Source organism: Glycine soja, chromosome 17, assembly GCF_004193775.1.
Source record: "Glycine soja cultivar W05 chromosome 17, ASM419377v2, whole genome shotgun sequence".
Classification (NCBI taxonomy): domain Eukaryota; kingdom Viridiplantae; phylum Streptophyta; class Magnoliopsida; order Fabales; family Fabaceae; genus Glycine; species Glycine soja.
In genome coordinates this window covers 346,832-365,393 of record NC_041018.1, presented here as the reverse complement: position 1 = coordinate 365,393, position 18,562 = coordinate 346,832, and the positions used below count along the sequence as shown (strand labels likewise).

The 18,562-nt window shown below is 32.9% G+C and overlaps 3 protein-coding genes across 9 annotated transcripts; 2 read left to right on the top strand and 1 right to left on the bottom strand.

The window, feature by feature from the left end:
• On the bottom strand, positions 1–2,641 carry LOC114393758 (endoglucanase 25-like). Its single transcript, XM_028355188.1, has 4 exons — positions 1,372–2,641; positions 1,163–1,298; positions 885–1,057; positions 1–761 (listed from the first exon to the last, which is right to left on the bottom strand). Exons 1-4 carry the CDS (start codon positions 2,518–2,520, stop codon positions 360–362), a joined length of 1,860 nt encoding a protein of 619 aa, XP_028210989.1. The 5' UTR covers positions 2,521–2,641; the 3' UTR covers positions 1–359.
• A 2,479-nt stretch (positions 2,642–5,120) lies between these two features.
• On the top strand, positions 5,121–9,447 carry LOC114393757 (glutathione S-transferase zeta class-like). 2 transcript variants are annotated; one of them, XM_028355186.1, is made up of 11 exons: positions 5,121–5,214; positions 5,302–5,392; positions 5,475–5,531; positions 5,617–5,702; positions 5,800–5,871; positions 6,071–6,124; positions 6,274–6,349; positions 7,485–7,546; positions 7,874–7,933; positions 8,829–8,949; positions 9,119–9,447. In XM_028355186.1, exons 1-10 carry the CDS (start codon positions 5,212–5,214, stop codon positions 8,925–8,927), a joined length of 660 nt encoding a protein of 219 aa, XP_028210987.1. In that variant the 5' UTR covers positions 5,121–5,211; the 3' UTR covers positions 8,928–8,949; positions 9,119–9,447. The 2 variants fall into 2 exon arrangements, with proteins under 2 accessions (XP_028210987.1, XP_028210988.1); XM_028355187.1 differs by having other exon boundaries at positions 9,082–9,447.
• Positions 9,448–11,281: 1,834 nt separating this feature from the next.
• LOC114394209 (glutathione S-transferase zeta class-like) lies at positions 11,282–16,640 on the top strand. Of its 6 annotated transcripts, none has more exons than XM_028355862.1 (11): positions 11,282–11,410; positions 11,483–11,561; positions 11,633–11,677; positions 11,771–11,856; positions 11,924–12,007; positions 12,095–12,148; positions 12,318–12,393; positions 14,809–14,870; positions 15,235–15,294; positions 16,089–16,209; positions 16,401–16,640. In XM_028355862.1, the coding sequence occupies exons 1-10, from the start codon at positions 11,327–11,329 to the stop codon at positions 16,185–16,187; spliced, it is 729 nt and encodes a 242-aa protein (XP_028211663.1). In that variant the 5' UTR covers positions 11,282–11,326; the 3' UTR covers positions 16,188–16,209; positions 16,401–16,640. The 6 variants fall into 6 exon arrangements, with proteins under 6 accessions (XP_028211663.1, XP_028211669.1, XP_028211666.1 ...); XM_028355864.1 differs by having other exon boundaries at positions 11,283–11,410; positions 11,936–12,007; XM_028355863.1 differs by having other exon boundaries at positions 11,312–11,410; positions 11,492–11,561.
• The last annotated feature ends 1,922 nt before the right edge of the window (positions 16,641–18,562 follow it).

Genomic DNA, 18,562 nt, shown 5'->3' with positions numbered 1-18,562 from the left:
TTGAGCAAGGTAACTATAAGACATTATAAATCAAAACGTGACACCTACATTACATGCTGTTCGTTTTGCACGTTTAAAGAATTCAAGATTTGATACATACATACTATGTATATCACAACAACAAAAAAACAAGTAGACAAAAGACAGTCTCAAGTACCATTATGAAATTTTAATGCTAATCTTAAACCAAAGATTGTTCCTAGACAAACTAGAATCACTAGGCCTAGTTTTCACTACTTCCATTTTTTCACGTGCGGCCGTCCTTGACTTCTTAGATCTACTACCTCCATCTTCAAAATCATGAAGTCACTTTTGGCACTTGATGGAAAGGAGGACAATGAATGACACAATACAACACCTCATGGTTTCCATGGTGCTGGAGGTGGTGGTGGTGTGGGAAACATTGGGGGAACAGCAGAGAAAAGGGTGTTTTTGTCTATACCGGTGGTTTTATCACCGGACAATGCCACAAGTGCAGCTACTAAACCTGCATTTCCTGCTAGAGTTGGCTCAGTGTAGTTGTAGTTGGTTCGGACATCATGGAAATGATCGTGCTTGTCAGGACCAGCAACCATAGCACCAACAATTGTATGTGGGTTTGGCTTGGATGAGTCCCTCCATTTCCATCCTCCTTTACAGTTGTACTTAACCTTGTTCTTCGGTATAGACGCACCTCTATGGTGAACATGTTTTGGATAATGATTACCAAAACCTACAATATAGCTCATTTTCCGAGGGTTCTTCCCAAGGATGTAATCAATCTACACAGAAAAGGGAAAAGAAAAAGATATTTAGCCCAGACAGCCGCTTGACTTGTAAGAATTTCTTTTCATAATTATAATTATTATCATTAAGGAGCAGAATACTAGCACCGTAGCACCCACCTGGGTCTTTGCAAAGTCTCGAAGGACATCAGTCGAGAAGAAATTGGGTCCACAATACCATCCAGGTGTATCAGCAGCATCGAGATAATCACTGTAAAGAGCAGCCAAAAAGGCTGCATTGACAACATATTGGAGAGGCTGAGGCCTGCCATGGTTCAATTGAATCAAGCCACCTGGTGCAGAATACAACGTTCGTTAATAGTTGTTGACTTAATCCTATAAGAAATAACGAACAAGAATCGGAAATAGGGAAATTTTTAATTTTTAATTTTGTTTACCCCTTGTTCTATTAAAGCTGGTGAACATTGGGAGGTAGGAGCACATGACTATGCCGGTCTGATTGTGAAATGTGCTTAAAATTTCTTCATAGGGATAACCAGGACTGAGGAACAACCTCAAACGACTGAGAAGAACCTAAATAAAATGAAAAGAGGAGATAAGTAGAATAGTTTGTTTATTGTTGGTAAAGTGAAGAAATAGAGAGTACCTGAGCACCAGTAAGCTTGTTATCCCAGCTGAGGACGCCATAGTCGGGGCCTCCCCAGAAGGCGCCAGCGTGTTTGGCGAGGCGAGGAGTGGTAGCGAGCTTGAGGTAAGAGGAATTACCAGTGGCAAAGTACATCCATGCCCCTCCCCAAACAAACTCATCCCAATAGCTGGTGGAATTGTAGAATACAGAAGCCTCCCTCCCATTTGGACTGTACCTACCTCTCGAATCCCTAGAGAACTTAAAGAGCGTGGTCGCCCCGTGAACCAGCTTCTGCGAATAGGCCCTGTTGTCCTTGAACACAATCGATGCCGCCGCCAACGCCGCGGCCATCTCGGCGGCCAGATCGGAGCATGTGGTGCAGGTCTGGGTGGGGCGGTCGTAGTCGATGTCCTCGGGACGCATCCAGCAGTAGTGGTCGTTGGGAGTGGTGCTACCTTGGGAGGTGTCCCCTGATCCAACCTGCATGCCCAGCTGGGTGATGGTGTCGGCGGTGCTGTTGAAGTTCTTGAGAAGGTAATCGGTCCCCCACTTTATGATGTCCTTCACGTGACCCAACTCACCCGCAGCCTGGTACTTGCCGCTGTACTCGATCACGCTCCAGCTCAGCATGGTCATGGAGAAGGACATGGGGAAGTTGAATTTTATGGCGTCGCCGGCGTCGTAGTAACCGCCCACCAGATCCTTAATGACGGGCGGCACGCCGTCACCCTTGCCGTCCTGCAACCCGGAGTTGCCTCTCCAGGAAACATTGTTGTGGCGAGGGAGCTTTCCGGATTTCTGGGCGTTGAAGAAGAGGAGGGCCTTGTGGAGGGCGATGGTGTAGTTGTCGGGAGGGGGTGGCTTGTGGTGGTGGCGGGGGACGGTTTTGACGATGAGGGTGATGAAGCCGGCGAGGAAGGCGCAGACGGCGAGAGTGCCGAGTGTCCAGATGAAGAGCTTGCGGCTGACGATGATGCAGCCAAGATCTACGTACCTTTTCTTCTTCTTTTTCTGTTCTCCGGCGCCCAAGAGCCAGCTCTGTTGTGTCTCGTCTAAAGCGCCTCGGTCCAGCTCCTGGAGATTCCGGCTGCGCTCGTCGTCGGTGGCGGAGTCTGTGGCGTGGATCTCCAACGGCCCTCCCCACGGATCCCTACCGTACATACTCATTTTCAATCCCCTACGCTAAACACAAGACTCAGATGCTACTCTCTCTCAGGTACTGGATAGTTTACAATAAAATTACTATTTACTAGTACATAACTTTATTCCATCTTTTGCAACCAATAAGCAATTTGGACCGTCCAATTGCGCCCACTCGCTCACCGGAATCATATATTCCAAATTGAAGAAGAAAATAAAATACTCTCAATATAATTGTAGAAATAAAAATATGTTATTAAAAAAGAGAAGAAAATAAATAAAGAAGCCTACAAATTTTGGTTTTAGAATTTTTTTTATTATCTTTTTTCACTTTCTTTCTAATTAAACACAACATATATAGCATTCTTTATTTTTTCCTCACATTTTAATGCACATTATACTTATTGGAAATGTAATTGGGATTTGGAATGGTGTCAAGTGTGAAGTTATAAATTAGTAATATAATGATGTCATATTAGAGAAATAAATGTAAGAATATTAATGGATTCTATATAAATAATTGGTCCCATTTTCTTCTTGCTTCAAATTTTCAAAAAAAAAAAGGTCAAATTTAATTTTAAATGAAACCTAATTGAAGTATTTTTTAAAAATAAATTAGATGAGTAAAATACTAATAATTAAGGGAGGGTGATTCAATTAGGATTTTAAATGATTTGAAAATATAAATGTTTAGTCAAGATTTTTAAATAATATAAATAAATTTTATAATATTCAACTAAGATTGTTAGGACATTTAAGGAAAACAATAAAATTTATTAGTATTTAATTAAAATTTCTTACAACTTAAAAAAAAGTCATATGGTATTCAAACGTATACATATTTCTATTGGACATGTGATCTCAATAACTTAAGTGAATTAAGTTTTAAAATTTTCCACTAACAAACTTTTAATCCTCTTCTAAATGATAGACTCAGAACGCAGAAGAAGCAATAATTAATTTAATAATGTTTTTTAAAACATGCAAAACAAAATTAATTGCAATAATATAAATGAGATAAGGGAAGAGAGAAATACAAACTCGATTTATACTGGTTCAGTCACTTTCTGTGCCTACGTCTAGTCCTCAAGCAACCTACTTGAGATTTTTCACTTGTAAAAATCTTTTTTACAACACTTCTGAACACCTAAGAAATCCTTTTCCCTTGTGTTCAAGAAACTCACAATTCAAGAGACAACAGTCTCTTGATTACAATTGACTTCCTGAGAATAACACAAAGATTTTTTCCTTTAGAGTGGATAATACAATTTGAAGTTCCTGGATGGATGAACTCTCAATAGATTTGCAAGTGTTTGTCCAATAATTGTTGAGAGAGCATTTGACAATGAAGTTCTCTTCGAATATCTCTCTCTTGCTTTTTGAAGTTAGACACACCTATGTATATAAGTCCTTCGTGCCTTTTCAAAATGGTTGGTTTGAAGATATGTGTCTTTTCAAAAAGTTTTTTCTAAAATTTTCACTGGTAATCGATTACAGGTTTTGGTAATCGATTATACAGTTATATTTTGAAGGGTCATAACTTTTGAATTTCAAGAGTTTCGTTGGTGTTAATCGATTACAAATCGATTATAGGTTCAAAACTCAAAATCAAAATTTTTTTTAACAGCTATTTTTTAAAATTTTCTTTTGGTAATCGATTATGCTGCCTGATAATCGATTACCAGAGTCTTGAATGTCTTGAAAACACTTTATTTTGAGGCAAGGCTTAATCTTGAGTTAATCTTAAAGCAAGACTTTGTTTGTTGAAGCAATCTTGTATTAATATTGAAGCAATGCTTATGCTTTGAAGCAATCTTGTTTGATTCTTCTTTATTATTATCAAAATCATGTATTCATATATTCACAATTTCGTTGTATTCTTTTTTTGGGATGAATTTTATAAGAATTTTAGTAAAAAGACAAATCAAACAATCTCATAAGACTTTTTTTTTTCTCTTTCTAATAATTGACATGTTTTTCTTTTTCCATCATACATAATTAATTGTTTCTTTATTCAAAGAGGTAAACATTCATAATTTTTCAATTCTTTATGTCCTTGAATGATATGAGAGATCTTCATAATTTGTTAAATTAGAAACATCTTGATTACATGTTTATTTTTAATGAATTTTAGAAGTTGACTCATGTATAAGTGAATAAATATATAAATATTTTTTTTGTACATGCTATTAATAGACATAACATTATATAATTTTTATAACTGTTAACATAATTAATGATTAAAAGAAAATAAACCTATGTGCTTGTAGATATGTATGTCAGGAGAAATTGATTTATTATATAATAAATTTAAGATTATTTTGTATAGAATGAATTTTATTTAAAGTGTTATGTAAGAAAAATTCATAATTTTTTATTAATAATTTTGAATCTTTTTAAAATTTACATAATCTTTTAAAATATGAAATATTCATAATATTTTTTTATATATATTATGAATTCATATTTTATAAATTTATTAAAATTTTAATTGTAAAATTCTTGTAATTTTTTTTACAAAATCATTATAAAATTCTTATAAAGTCTTTTTAAAATTGACAATTTTTTATTTATAATAAAAGCATATTTTAAAATCCTAATCGAATAATCGTATTTTATTTTAATCGTCGGCGGGTGATTTTGTCTTGACCTTATAGATAACTCCTAACTGGAGAGTCCAGGGTGTTGGAAGGATCAGCACGACACTGAGCATCAGCAATGGTATGCAATGCAACTCGACGCTTTGTTCATCATCAGTCTCAAACTGATTAATTTATGATTCTTGTTGTTTGTTTTGAATTGGAATAGGCAAGCGCAAGTGTTGGTAAAGAACTGACGCTGTATTCGTATTGGAGGAGCTCTTGTTCCCACCGAGTCCGAATCGCTCTCAACCTCAAAGGTACTCTCCTTTCACTACACTCCCTTTCCTTTTTTTCCCTTCTCTCATCTCACTTTCCACTCACCTTTGCATACACATACAGGGCTTAAATACGAATACAAGCCCGTCAATCTGCTCAAGGGAGAACAATCTCGCCCTGGTTTCTTTTTTAACCCTAACTTTCTCAATTTACAAATTATTCATTCATTAACATCAACAAATGACAAATGGTAACTCTTTTTCAGAGTTTCTCCAGCTCAATCCTGTTGGTTGTGTCCCCGTTCTAGTGGATGACCACGTTGTTCTCTATGACTCTTTCGCCATTATTATGGTCACTCCTCTCTTTCACTTTTCCAAATCATGCGTTCCCTGTTACTTAGTTTCTCTTCAAATACGTATCACATTGTTTTCTCTTCACATGCATGCAGTATTTGGAAGATAAGTATCCTCACAATCCTTTGCTCCCTCATGATATTTATAAGAGAGCAATCAATTTCCAGGTACAATTACATCCCATTTCTCCAAAAATGAAACTAACCATAATTTTATTTTTCTTGTCCAATATTCAAGGAAAGGGGTGTCAATCAGATCATATTTGTATTCAATCAGACTCTCTTTTCCTCATATTAAGCTGTTTTATAAAACTCGGGAGTTTCATAACCAAATAAATGGATTCTCTTCTGATGTTTTGGTCTGCAGGCTGCTAGTGTTGTTTCCTCAACAATACAACCTCTTCATAACTTGAGTTTACTGGTATGTTATATGTGCCGTTTCTTCATTCTTTGAAATTTTTTAACATTATTGTTGCTGTATTTATTTATTTATTTATTTTTTACCAAGCAAACATTGCTGGATGCTGGAGTGCATATACTAATATTGTTATTTTGCTTTTCACTTTGCAGAACTACATTGGGGAGAAAGTTGGCCCTGATGAAAAACTTCCTTGGGCCCAAAGTATAATTAGAAGAGGCTTTAAAGGTGAGGTTTGGCTAATTTGCTCGCACTGCACTATAGAGTAAAAAAAACCCAGCAGCAAAATAGAAAGTTCTGAAGTTAAGGGTCATGCATTTGTTCAGAGTTAAACAATTTACTGTGATATAGTAATATACTACTTTGTCTCCCACTATAATATGACAGATCATTCATGAAACAAGGTTTATTTTATCAATATTAGTTCTATAGATCCCATATGTCCAAATGTTAAGAGCCGTATGTTAAGAGCACTACAAGATGGTATCAAAGCCTATCCTAGATCCATAAAAAAAATAAATCAAAAAGGCCACACACCATATTATCTACGCACCAAATCCAAAAGTGCTGGGCGTGAGAGGGTGTATTAGAAAAAACCTAAATCTCACATCAGCTAGAGATAGTACCAAGATAGAGTATAAAAGTGGTGGACAACCCTTACCTTATCAACTAGCTTTTGGAGTTGAGTTAGTTTCAAATCCACATTCTAAGAAGCCCGGTGTTATGTTGCTTATAAAATTCTCTTCCTATACTGTGTATCCTTGTTTTCTGAAATATTGTAAGTTTTTTATTCTATATGCAACACATACTGAATTTGACTATCATATTGACAGTACGAAATTGAATAACATTGTAATTAAAGTGGACCTTATGAATTGGGCAAGAGAGAGAGAGAGAGAGATGTATGATAGCATATTCTATCCAATGTTCCAAGTTACCCTCAAGTTGGTATTTCATGAGAGTTGGGACTATTAACCAGCTGTATTGCTTATAGTTAATATCTGTTTATTACCATAGAACCTTAATTATGTTTTTGTAAGAGTTTCCTTAATCTTTGAAAACCAATTGCTCATAAAAAAAGTGTATGTAAAAGGTACAAATCTAACTTGAACAACACAAAGTTGATCTTTCAATTGATCAAATGGCAAAGTTAATGGCCCTGGTGGAAAAAACATAAGCATTCAGGTCTTGACTAGACTAGTATGCCATGTTAATAGTTGAAGAAAATATTCACTATGGTATTTCGTCCTCTCTCCTCCCCCTCCTTACTGATAAGATATACCCTGTTTATGTTATGTCCTTCCTTATGAAATTTGGTTTGTTTTTAACTTAATCAAATGCTATTGATAATTACATGTTTCAGCACTGGAAAAGCTATTGAAAGACCACACAGGAAGATATGCAACTGGAGATGAAGTTTTCCTGGTATGTTGCCAGTCATTGGAGTTCAGTCATTTGAAAATTAATAAATGGAATAGATAACTCCTTTTCAAGGGTACAATAGCCTTAATATCTTGACTGGCATTATCAGAATTCCTATGTCTGAGTCTGACCATGGGATGGGACACCATAATAAATGTTTTTATGCTCTGATATTTTGTATTACAATTAGAATGTCATTCAACTCCAAAGTCAATGATAACAAGATTTTGAAAATTAGTAGGATTAGCTGTTGAAACAAACACCAAGTTTGTATGTTGCATTTGCACGGCATAGTTATTTATAATTTAACACGAGGATTATTATTTGCAGGCAGATATATTTTTAGCACCTCAGTTACATGCAGCATTTAAGAGATTCAACATTCACATGGTAGTATTCTGTCCTTGGTCTCGTGTATCTTTTATGTGGGGTATAAAGGATGGTGATAAAATGCGTGACTTGTATTCCTATGGTACCATCTGTAAGACTGTAACACATAGGTTACATACAGACAACCATACAATAAAAGGATAATTATAATATAATTATAATGTATAAAAGAGTAAATATTCGCAATTGTTCTTTTAGTGTGAAAATACTTCTTTAGAATTTCAGAAGCCTTGTTGAAAATGTCATGTTTTATCACCATGTTGTATTGCTATGGTGCCATCAGTATATAGCCCCTTTGGTCAAGGATGTGATCTTCATTTTCTCCCTTTTGTAATTATAATTTGGGTACATTATCCTCTTATAGTTTTACATTGTCACCCTTTCAAGTTACTCAAAAAAGTCTCTCTCTCTCTCTCTCTCTATTAACGATCAAGTGTCAGGTTGTCAGCCATTTATTTTATGTTCCTCAATCAAGTTAATAATATGAGTGTGTGGAATGCAGAATTGATCTCAGTTGTAGTTCAGATCTATTTCTCAGAAATACATGAATTTCTCACTTTTACTATGCTTAGATTGTTTATAACTCATAAGTTAGTAAAATACTTGTAATAGATTTCAAAAATAAAACTGGACCTTGAATCATAATGAGATGTGTTAATTGTAGGGAGTTCAATTTTTGGATAGAACCAGTCAATATAGAAATGTCTGTCTGTCTCTCTTTCCGTTTTAAATATATGGAATAGGAGGTGAAGTATCTCTTGACATGATATCTTTTATAAATTTCAAAATTAGAACTTTTGTTTTTTGTAGTTTGCAAAATCTTTGGTCGTATGTTAAATTGCATTGCCCAAATTCATCGTATGACAACTTACTTTCCTCATTGTTGTCCAAGCAGAACGAGTTCCCTATTCTAGCAAGATTGCATGAGACATATAATGAGATCCCTGCATTCCAGGAGGCTCTGCCAGAGAACCAGCCTGATGCAGTACACTAGTTGAACCAATAATTTGGGACAGGTAAAGCTATCTCTAAAGCACTTTGGAATATAATCCCCATTTGTTATTTGCCTTTTTTTTTTTTTAACTTTTCAAATGTTGTCTATTTTATAATATACCAATTTTAAGTTTTTTTTTTAATTTGGGGCACAGTTTTTAATTTTCAACTCTATTATTGATCCCACCCCAGAAATATGAGTTGATATTAAGTTGGAGAAATTGCAGCAGGAGCTACTTATTCAGCATCCGGATGAATTCGTTGTTAAAGTATTAAAATATGATACTCAATATAGCAATAAGGTTGCCACATGCAATATTTATTGCACACATCATGTACAATTGAAAAAAAAAAAAATTGGTTTCGGGTGTATGTCTATAAAGCCTCATGTTTATTTTCCATTTCATATTCTTCCCAGAATCCCGGTCAATGTAGCTTGATGGATGATTCTTAATGGTGTTTATGGTTGAATTGGTGTTTCAAAAAGTTCATTTGAGTTTATGATGATGATTTTTGTAACATTGAACTAATTTTAAGACTCACCTTGCGAGCTCGAGTCTTGAGATCATGTTCACCATTTTCTCCAACCTCAGACTAGGGTGAAGTCCTTTACCATGCATTAGATTGAGAGATCATCCTCATGTTCTGAGGACGAGGAACACAATAACGTGACATGTGGTAGCACACCAACCACTAACCTCACCATTTCTCTCATCCTTGCGATAGTTATATCAGATCGACTCTAATTCATCATGTTTTTCGTCATAAACATGAAAATTTTCAGATTTTGTTTATGTAAAATTTTTAGTATGTTTTTTTGTTTTTGCACCATTGAAATGTGTCAAATTTTGATCCGAAATTAGGTTTGGATAAATCAATCTACATGAGAATTTTTGGGGGTTAAAAATTGTTATTAACTGTGCAAAAAAAAGGAAGTCATAATTTATAGAAATAATGCAATTTGTGGTAATTTTTAGTCCCCAAAAATCCAATCGTCACATATTACAAAAAAATCGCCTCAAATTGCATAATGTAGTTCAAACCTAGCTAAAATTACTTTTTTGGTAAAAGTAGATGTAAATGTTTGCTTGACACTTTTGCCATCATAAGAAGGTTAAATTATTTTTATTTTTTTTGTCTCTTTTTTATTTGCATTATCCGGTTTGGTATTTCTATTTTCTAAAATCTTCAACTTCATCTTCTAATTTTGAAAAAAGAAATGTTCAATGTTATTCTTTGGTCCAAATTGATACTAATGGTGTTGATTAAATTGGACAGAAGGGCAATATATTTTTTTTCTTAAAAGAGATCAAATTGAATAATATTTAGCAAAATAATTAATATCTATGTTTAATCTTTAAATGAGTGTTTTTAGTTATCTGAAAATTGTTTAAGATAAACTAAAACAATAATTTTTTTTAATAACCTAGTTTTCTTTTATTGTTCTTGGATTGGTTTGACCAATTCTTGGTAGCTCAAAGATGAGCTAGGTTTTTAACGTTAATGGATTGATCACAAGATCAATTCCCGCCTGGATCTTTAGAACCAACTGATGCAATCCGAATTTTAAAACAATAATTATAATTGAAATCAATCATGGAAACAAAACTTAAGTATCTTAACAATATCAAGAAGGACAACAAATAGATTACTTGAACTAGAAAAGTTATAAAAAAAATCAAGAAAGGAAGAAGAGATGGTCCAATAAAAGAAAATATTAAGTATGTAAAATAAAATTTCAATTTATCTAAATGGTATAAAATAATAAATTAGTTAGATAAAAATAATAAATAAAAGGTTAAATTCCTCTTTTAATCTTTCTTTCATTTATATTACTTAATTTGATATTTCTAATTTAAAATATTCAATTTCATATTCCAATTTTTTTAAAACTATTCAATGTTATTCTTCCATCTAGATTGACACCAACAACATTAATATAATCGGACAGAAGGGCAATATTTAGCATGGTAAAGAAACAAGAGTTTGATTTTTATAAATGAAAAAAATTTCATACACTCCAGTTTAAAAAAAGAGAAAATGACCTATGTACAAATTATTATTTATGATAAATTTATTGAGTTTTATAAAATTATCTTAAAAATTATATTAATGATAATTTATAATTGAATGATGTAATAAAATTTTAATGCATCAATGTTAAACTCTTAAAAAAAGTGAGGTAGAATTTTATGATTTTTCAAATGATTCAAGCAGACTAAATGTATGTTTGTTTGGTGGCAGAATAAAAAAAATGAAAATAAACTAAGAATAAATATTTGAATTAAAATTAAGAAAAAAAGTGTAAATCCATGTTATTTTTTTTTAAACAGGAATTTTGACTCTTCTAAATAGAAAAAACTAAGAAGGGAACAAATTGGACACGCATGTTGGGACGTGATGTATTTGTACAATGATATAATAGAAGAAAGTGAAGTGAAGGAAAGGGTGGGAGGGAGTGCTACTGATACTGAACTTGAAATGGTATGGTAGTATTACTCTACGCCACCAATTTGATTTTGCTTTTCCCTTAGTTATCGTTTGCTACATCTTCAGGAGGAGAAGAAGCTCAAACTGTATTCGTACTGGATAAGCTCCTGTTCCTTCCGAGTCCGATTTGCTCTCAACCTCAAAGGTACTCTACTACTCACTTCTTCTTTCTTACTTCCATATCTCAATCTCTCACCTTCCCTTTTCTTTCTTTAGGACTACCTTACGATTACCTAGCAGTCACTTCATTTTCTGACCCTGGTTTGTTTTTCTGTTCATGTTCCTCCTAATTCAATGCAATATAATTTTTGTTAAGCTCAGATCAATTCAATTTCCTCTTTTACCCGTGTTCAGAGTTTCTTAAGCTCAACCCCATTGGATTTGTTCCCGTGCTTGTCGATGGAGATTCAGTAATTGTTGACTCTCTTGCCATTATTATGGTCAGACTCACTCACTTATTCCCTCTTTTCTTTTTCTTCCCTTCTCCATTTTCTCATCTCTTCTCAGTCTCACATCCAGTATTTGGAAGATAAGTATCCTGACCCTCCTCTGCTTCCTCGTGATATTCACCAAAGAGCCATCAATTTCCAAGTACTACTGCAACTCTTTCAACTTTCAAAACTATATTTTTATATTTGTTTCACTAACACTTCCCTTCTCTTCTAATCATTTTCACAGGCTGCCACTATTGTTTCCTCATCTATACAGCCTTTTCAAAATTATACTGTAGTGGTACATTTTAAGTTTCCTTTTTCTTTCTTTTTATTTAATAATAAAACATATGTAGATGTTACCTTATTGCTCATTTATTTCTTTCTTTTTTTAATCAACTTTATTCTCGATGCTAGGGTGTGTATCATGCATTTATTGTCAATTTGTTATGTTCCTTTTGTATTTGTAGAAGTACATAGAGGAAAAAGTTGGCACTGATGAAAAACTTCCTTGGACCCAAAGTGTAATTGGAAAAGGCTTTATGGGTGAGTTTAAATTAAAGTATCAGTGCTTCATTTCTTCCCCCTCGTAGCTAACTACTACATTTCAACTATGAAATATATTCTGTCTGCATTCTTAAAGTCTGAATTTCTGTGTTTATTTAGTTTTTCAAGTATTAGGCTGAGTTAGTTAATTACTATAGTTAGTTTTTTTTGTTAATAACTGCTTGGCAGTTTCCCTGTTAGAGTCTGAGTTATTCTTACCATTCGTAATATCATGTATCTAAGGAATCCTTGTACCATTGCTTCCAACAGTGAATACAGAATTCAATTTCTTTCCATCAGTTAGTATCAGTAGAGATCCTTTCTTTTTGCTTTCTGATTATTCAATCCCTTCAAGCTTTTCTCTGAGAACTGTCAAACATTTATTAACTGAAAACTAACAAACTAAACTTAATATCCAGGAATGAAATTTCAATTAAAACTTATGAGGGTAATAACTAATAACAGATAAGATTGTTATGTTTCTGTTTTCCCAGCTTTATAGCTCTGTTTCTGTTACTAGCTTAGCTTGTTATCCTAGAAGTGCAGATTGGTGGTTGCTGTTTAGCTTATCTCTTAGTAGAGATAAGGTTGTTACTAGTTTGATTGGGGGTTTGTTTCTCCTGCTGCACATATACTTATCGCCCTTTCCTAATTCCTTCCTTTCAAGAACCCACACCCATTTCTTGAGCCCTCCCTCATCATCCCCATTTTTCATCTTTCATCCTTCCACCCTTAATCCTCCATTGTTCCAAAATTCATCAACTTTATTGCATCCTTGTGGCACTCTCAAGCATGAGAAGGTGGTTGGAGTAAAAGTGAACAACACTCATCTCCTTAAAATTCTCTATTTGATCTCTTTAAGGTAAATTTATAACCCATTGAGTTAGATGATTATTTTATAGCCTAGTTTAGTTATTGGTTGTGTGAGACGGGTTAGAAAACTAAGTATTAGGAATTATTGTGATTTCCTCAAAATCCTATGTATGTTAAATTTGAGAATTTTGTCTAATCTCTTGTTCTTTTTATTTTAAATGCTTGGATCCTATGGAAAAATGATGGTTGATCCTCCCAATGGCATTGGAAGGCATTGATTGCGTTCTTTTTGGTTGTGAGTAGTTAATCTATTTAGTGGCACTTTTTAAATTCTTTTAGGAGAAGCAAGTAAACTCCAAAATATACTCTTTTGTGATCTTTGAATTCTAGGAGTACTTGAGAATGAAGTAAAATATTTATTTTCGCTTGATTAGAATTTATTCTGAGATTCTTAATAGTTTTGATAAGGTATTTAAAAATGGATCTTGAATTATTTGATCTATTTATTTTGAGTTTATGATTGATTACCATTCGCTACAATGAAGAGATAATATAGTCTATGAGTTGAATACTCATAGTGTATATGTTTTTAATTTACGACAACAAAGAAATAATGTAACTTATGAGTCGAACACTCATAGTATATATGTATTTTTTTTTTCCATTTGCTACAACGAAGAAAGAATGCAGCCTATGAGTTGAATATTTCTTAAAGATCCATTCGTTGCAACGAAGAGATAATACAACCTACGAGCTAAATGTCGTAGTTCTATAATTACCGTTCGTCACAACGAAGAAATAATGTGGTCTATGTGCACATAGTAGAATGAAAATTTTTACAAAGTTGTTATTCTTGAATACAAGTTTATATGTAGTTCTAAAAGTTTTAAGGGAATATACAATAGTTTCTAAAAGTGAGTTGTATTTATTTCGCTTTTATTTAATGTCATTTAAATTATTTTTGGATGTAAAGACTCGTGCTATGTTTGTGCTCCCTTCCTTGTCCACTTTGTATTTTATACTCTCACTAAGTCTTCGTGACTTACACAAGAATTTGTTTATCTTTTTGGTAGGCCTCTATTGCATTTGATGGAGAGTATTTTTTTTGCGACTCCAATGTAATGCAACTATAGAGATAAGGGTAGGAATAGATATAGAGAACATCCCTTTATTTTGAGATGTAGATGATCTTATCCTATAGATATATTTATGGTGTAATTATAATGTCTTGAGACACTTTGATAATTAGTATGTATGACCGATATCACTATTAATTGATATTTTGGACATTATGTCATGGGCCTATGTTGTGATCTATGACCTTGATATCTAACTGTTGGATCTGGATATATGATATGTTTTCACAGGTTATTCAATATAAGATTTATCCTGTTTTTAGGGGAAATTTTGCCAGATTTTCGGTAATCCCGTTTGATCGATCTTTTAATTGTGATTTGGAGTGAGATACTCTTAGGCTAGCCAGAGTAAGGAAATTATAGTCCATATGTCGGTCATGTTTCAAGAGTGAGTCATGACAATTTAATAGATGGTTTTTGGTTAGGATTAATTTAATATTGAAATACTATTGTTCATGTGTTTCAGCACTCGAAAAATTGTTGAAAGACCATGCTAGGAGATATGCAACTGGAGATGAAATTTTACTGGTATGTTAAGAGTCCATGGAGTTCAATAGGATCAGATTGCTTCTTTCCACAGGCTATGAAATGTTACTGGTATGTTAAGAGTCCATGGAGTCCATGGGGTTCAGTAGCCTAAAAATCATGGTTAGCAATACCATGCATTGCTAGGCCTGACCACAGGCTATAATATAGTAACATTTGCACTTATCCTCTGTAGTACAATTTGAATGCAGTTCAACTACAAAGTAAACACAAATTCCTAAAAATGACTAGGGTTAGGCATAGCAATAAGCACTTGCTCTTTATCTTTGTCAGAGTATACTTTTCAGTTTCATGTTGCACTTCATAACTATTTATAATCTAACAGAGAAATGATTATTGTTTACAGGCAGATTTGTTTTTAGCACCTCAGTTAGATACAGCAATTAAGAGATTCAACGTTGACATGGTATTATTCTGTGCATGGTTCAATGTGTACCATTTTGGTGGCGAATAAAGGATGATAATAAAATGTTTGAATTGAATTGCTTTAGTGTCGTTATTATAGCTTCTTTGATAAAGGGTGTGATGTGATCTTCACTTTCTTCCTCTTATAAATAATTTTTTGAAGGCAAGGCAGTTTTAGGCTTTTAGACTTCTGTTTGGTCTACCATCATGTTCCTAACCAATAGTATACTGTGTAAACGACTTTGGACCTTAGCAATTAGCTCCAACTTTTTGGGTGTCTTTTTAATGATTAATTGTTTAATACTAACCCTTTAATGTCCTCCAAATTATGCTAGTAATGTAGAAGCATGTTCTTAGTTATCATACATAACTTTTATATAATGAGCAATTAAAATTATATTCAAGAGTAATATACAGTATTTTATCCCTTTTTATTTTGCATATTGTTTTAGAATTTAATTAGAATCGTGTGACAAAACAAAAGTTTTTTACATTCTCATCCATGTAATTGAAATTTTTTTACTTTTATAATTATTTTAAAAGTTTAATTTCAATATATTATTGGTGACTCGTAATTTGTGAAGTTGTTTATACGGTCAACTAATTAAAAATCACCCTTAATTTTGAATTATTATATTTTATATCAAACTCATTGTTTTAAAATATTTTCATATTGCATAATTTCCTTTATTTTTATAAATAGCATGGTATTTTGTAATATACAAAATCTTAGGTCATAAAACAATATTTATTGTCTAAATTCGTGATCCAATATTCCTTTTATTGTTCAAACAGAAGGAATTCCCTACTCTATCAAGATTACACGAGACATATAATGAAATGGCAGCATTTCGGAAGGCTTTGCCAGAGAACCAGCCAGATGCAGTACATTAGTTGAACCTATAATTTGGGAGTGGTAAGTGATCTATACACGACATATAATTTTTTATAGCCATATTTTGCTAGTTCTGTTAATGTGCTGACTGCTGAGGGTAATATTATACATTATATATTTATATTATATAAATTATAATAGGCTTTTATGACTTTGAACACCATATTTAGATATTCAATGCTTGATTTTAATTGATTGATCATTGATCACAGAAATGTGACCTGATATTAGGTTGGAACTATTGTAGCAGGAGCGACTGATTGGCCATCATTAGTAACTCTTGCAATAAGGTTGCTAGGTACACCATCATGGACCGTGGATAATAGACTAATAGTGATTTGGTTTGTATAACTAAAAAGCTCGTGATTCTTTATTTTCCGTCTCATATTGCTGCTATTATACCTTGATGCATGCTTCTTAATGGTCACATGTTTCTTTGATGGTTTCTTTTACTTGCATTTGGACCTTTAATTATGGTCGATGCTTGATTTTGATTTCTCAACGAGAATGTACGTGAAGTGTTACGCGAGAATGAGAGGGGGAAGGGGAAAGAGAGAGAACAAAGTTTTTCTAATTAAATTACTTAAATAGCCCCAAAACAAATTGCTTAAAGTAAGGTAGTGTCTCTTGATTATAATGAGAAATGAAAATAATAATGTTACTGGATCATTTTTTTTACAGCCTTACTAGATCATATTTAAATGATCAAGATAAAAAAAAATAAAAATCATATTTAAATGATCAAGATGAAAAAATAAATGAATGTGATTTTTTAAAGTGGTCATGTTTATTGTTACCACTAACTAATACATAGAGGTTAATTTTTATGATAACACATGATTACTAATTATGAGAAATAATATCCAACTATAAATATCTAAATCATATACAATCAACACATATAGTTAAGACTAAAAAAACACGTGATTTTATTAAGTTATTAACTCATAATCTTAATCATTCATTCATATATAATTTAAATCTATTTATTTTATTACAAAAATAAATAAATTTGATTTAAATTTATATTTCTCTTATCTCAATGTAACCATAGGAGTCGTCCTCCCTCTATGTATTTCATGTTCTGACATACTATAACATTTTGACAACGGCAACTGAACTGTGTGACAAAAGAGGAGACCACACAGAGAGCCACACTAAGAAATGATAGCTTTCAATTTTTTTATTATTTTGTTTATATATGTACATCACTTGATTGAATGCAGCGGATATGTCTAACATAAATCTTGGTTAAGGTTAATGAGTTGAAAACTCTAGATAAGGTTTTTATTCTTTGTTGATGATAAGGCGTTAAATTTGAATGAGACTCGTTGATCAATTATATGCTCAATTCATTAATTAGTGTTTACCAATTCATATTAACTTTATTATATTTTATTAATTTAAATAACCTATTAGGGTGGTTCTAGTTGTAAAAGTTTGAGATTAAAACTTTTTTTAGGGGTTTCATTCCCCCGTTCTGTTCGTATGGCCTTCAGCCACCCTTGACGGAAAAAAAAAATCAAACTTTATAGTGGCATTGTGCACTAAAAATGTATAAAGTTTAAAATTAAAATTATCAATTTTTTTAATGAAAATAGTAAAATTTTTAGTGCATATTTACATTTTTTTTCTACCTAAAAAATAGGGGAAATTATTTAAAATGGGCTGATGCGTAAGAAAGGATGCACCATAGATATATATGCTGAAATTGTGTGTTGATCTTTTTGTTCTATAAAATATTGAAATAAACTCAAAAAATACAAATTAACTTGAGAGCATGTTAAAATTCAACGCGAGAAGTCCTTTTCCTTCTAGCCGCGCGCAGTCTCATCACATAGGGTTGGTTTAAGCATGACAGACTGTCTTATTGACTTTATCTGACAATAGCGAATGCAGTGGAATACGGGAAATTAAGTTATGAGAGTCATAATATATTTACTATACTACCTACGTATTTCAGATGATAATGAGTGAAAAAGCTGCAATTATTTGTTGGTTGTGCTTGCAGTACCACAAACAAATAATAAGGATTGTAGGATCAATTTTAACGTTATATGCCTTACATAATATGCATATCTCTGTCTCTAGTTTTTTCTAAATCACAACCTACTCATTATTCAGTTATGTTATCATCCATATAGAACTTTGTTTCTCTAGCTAAAATATACAAGTACCTGGCAGAATAAACCTCTCAATTGGAAGGGATCATCAGATCCTTGTAATGATGGTTGGGATAGAATCAAGTGCATCAATTCACTTGTTGCTAATTTGTAGATTTAATTTTGAGCCACGGGAAGCCAAAAATTCCAAATGAACATTGCAACACACAAAAGGGTAAAATGAAAATTTCACAAAATTGGTTAGGCATAGA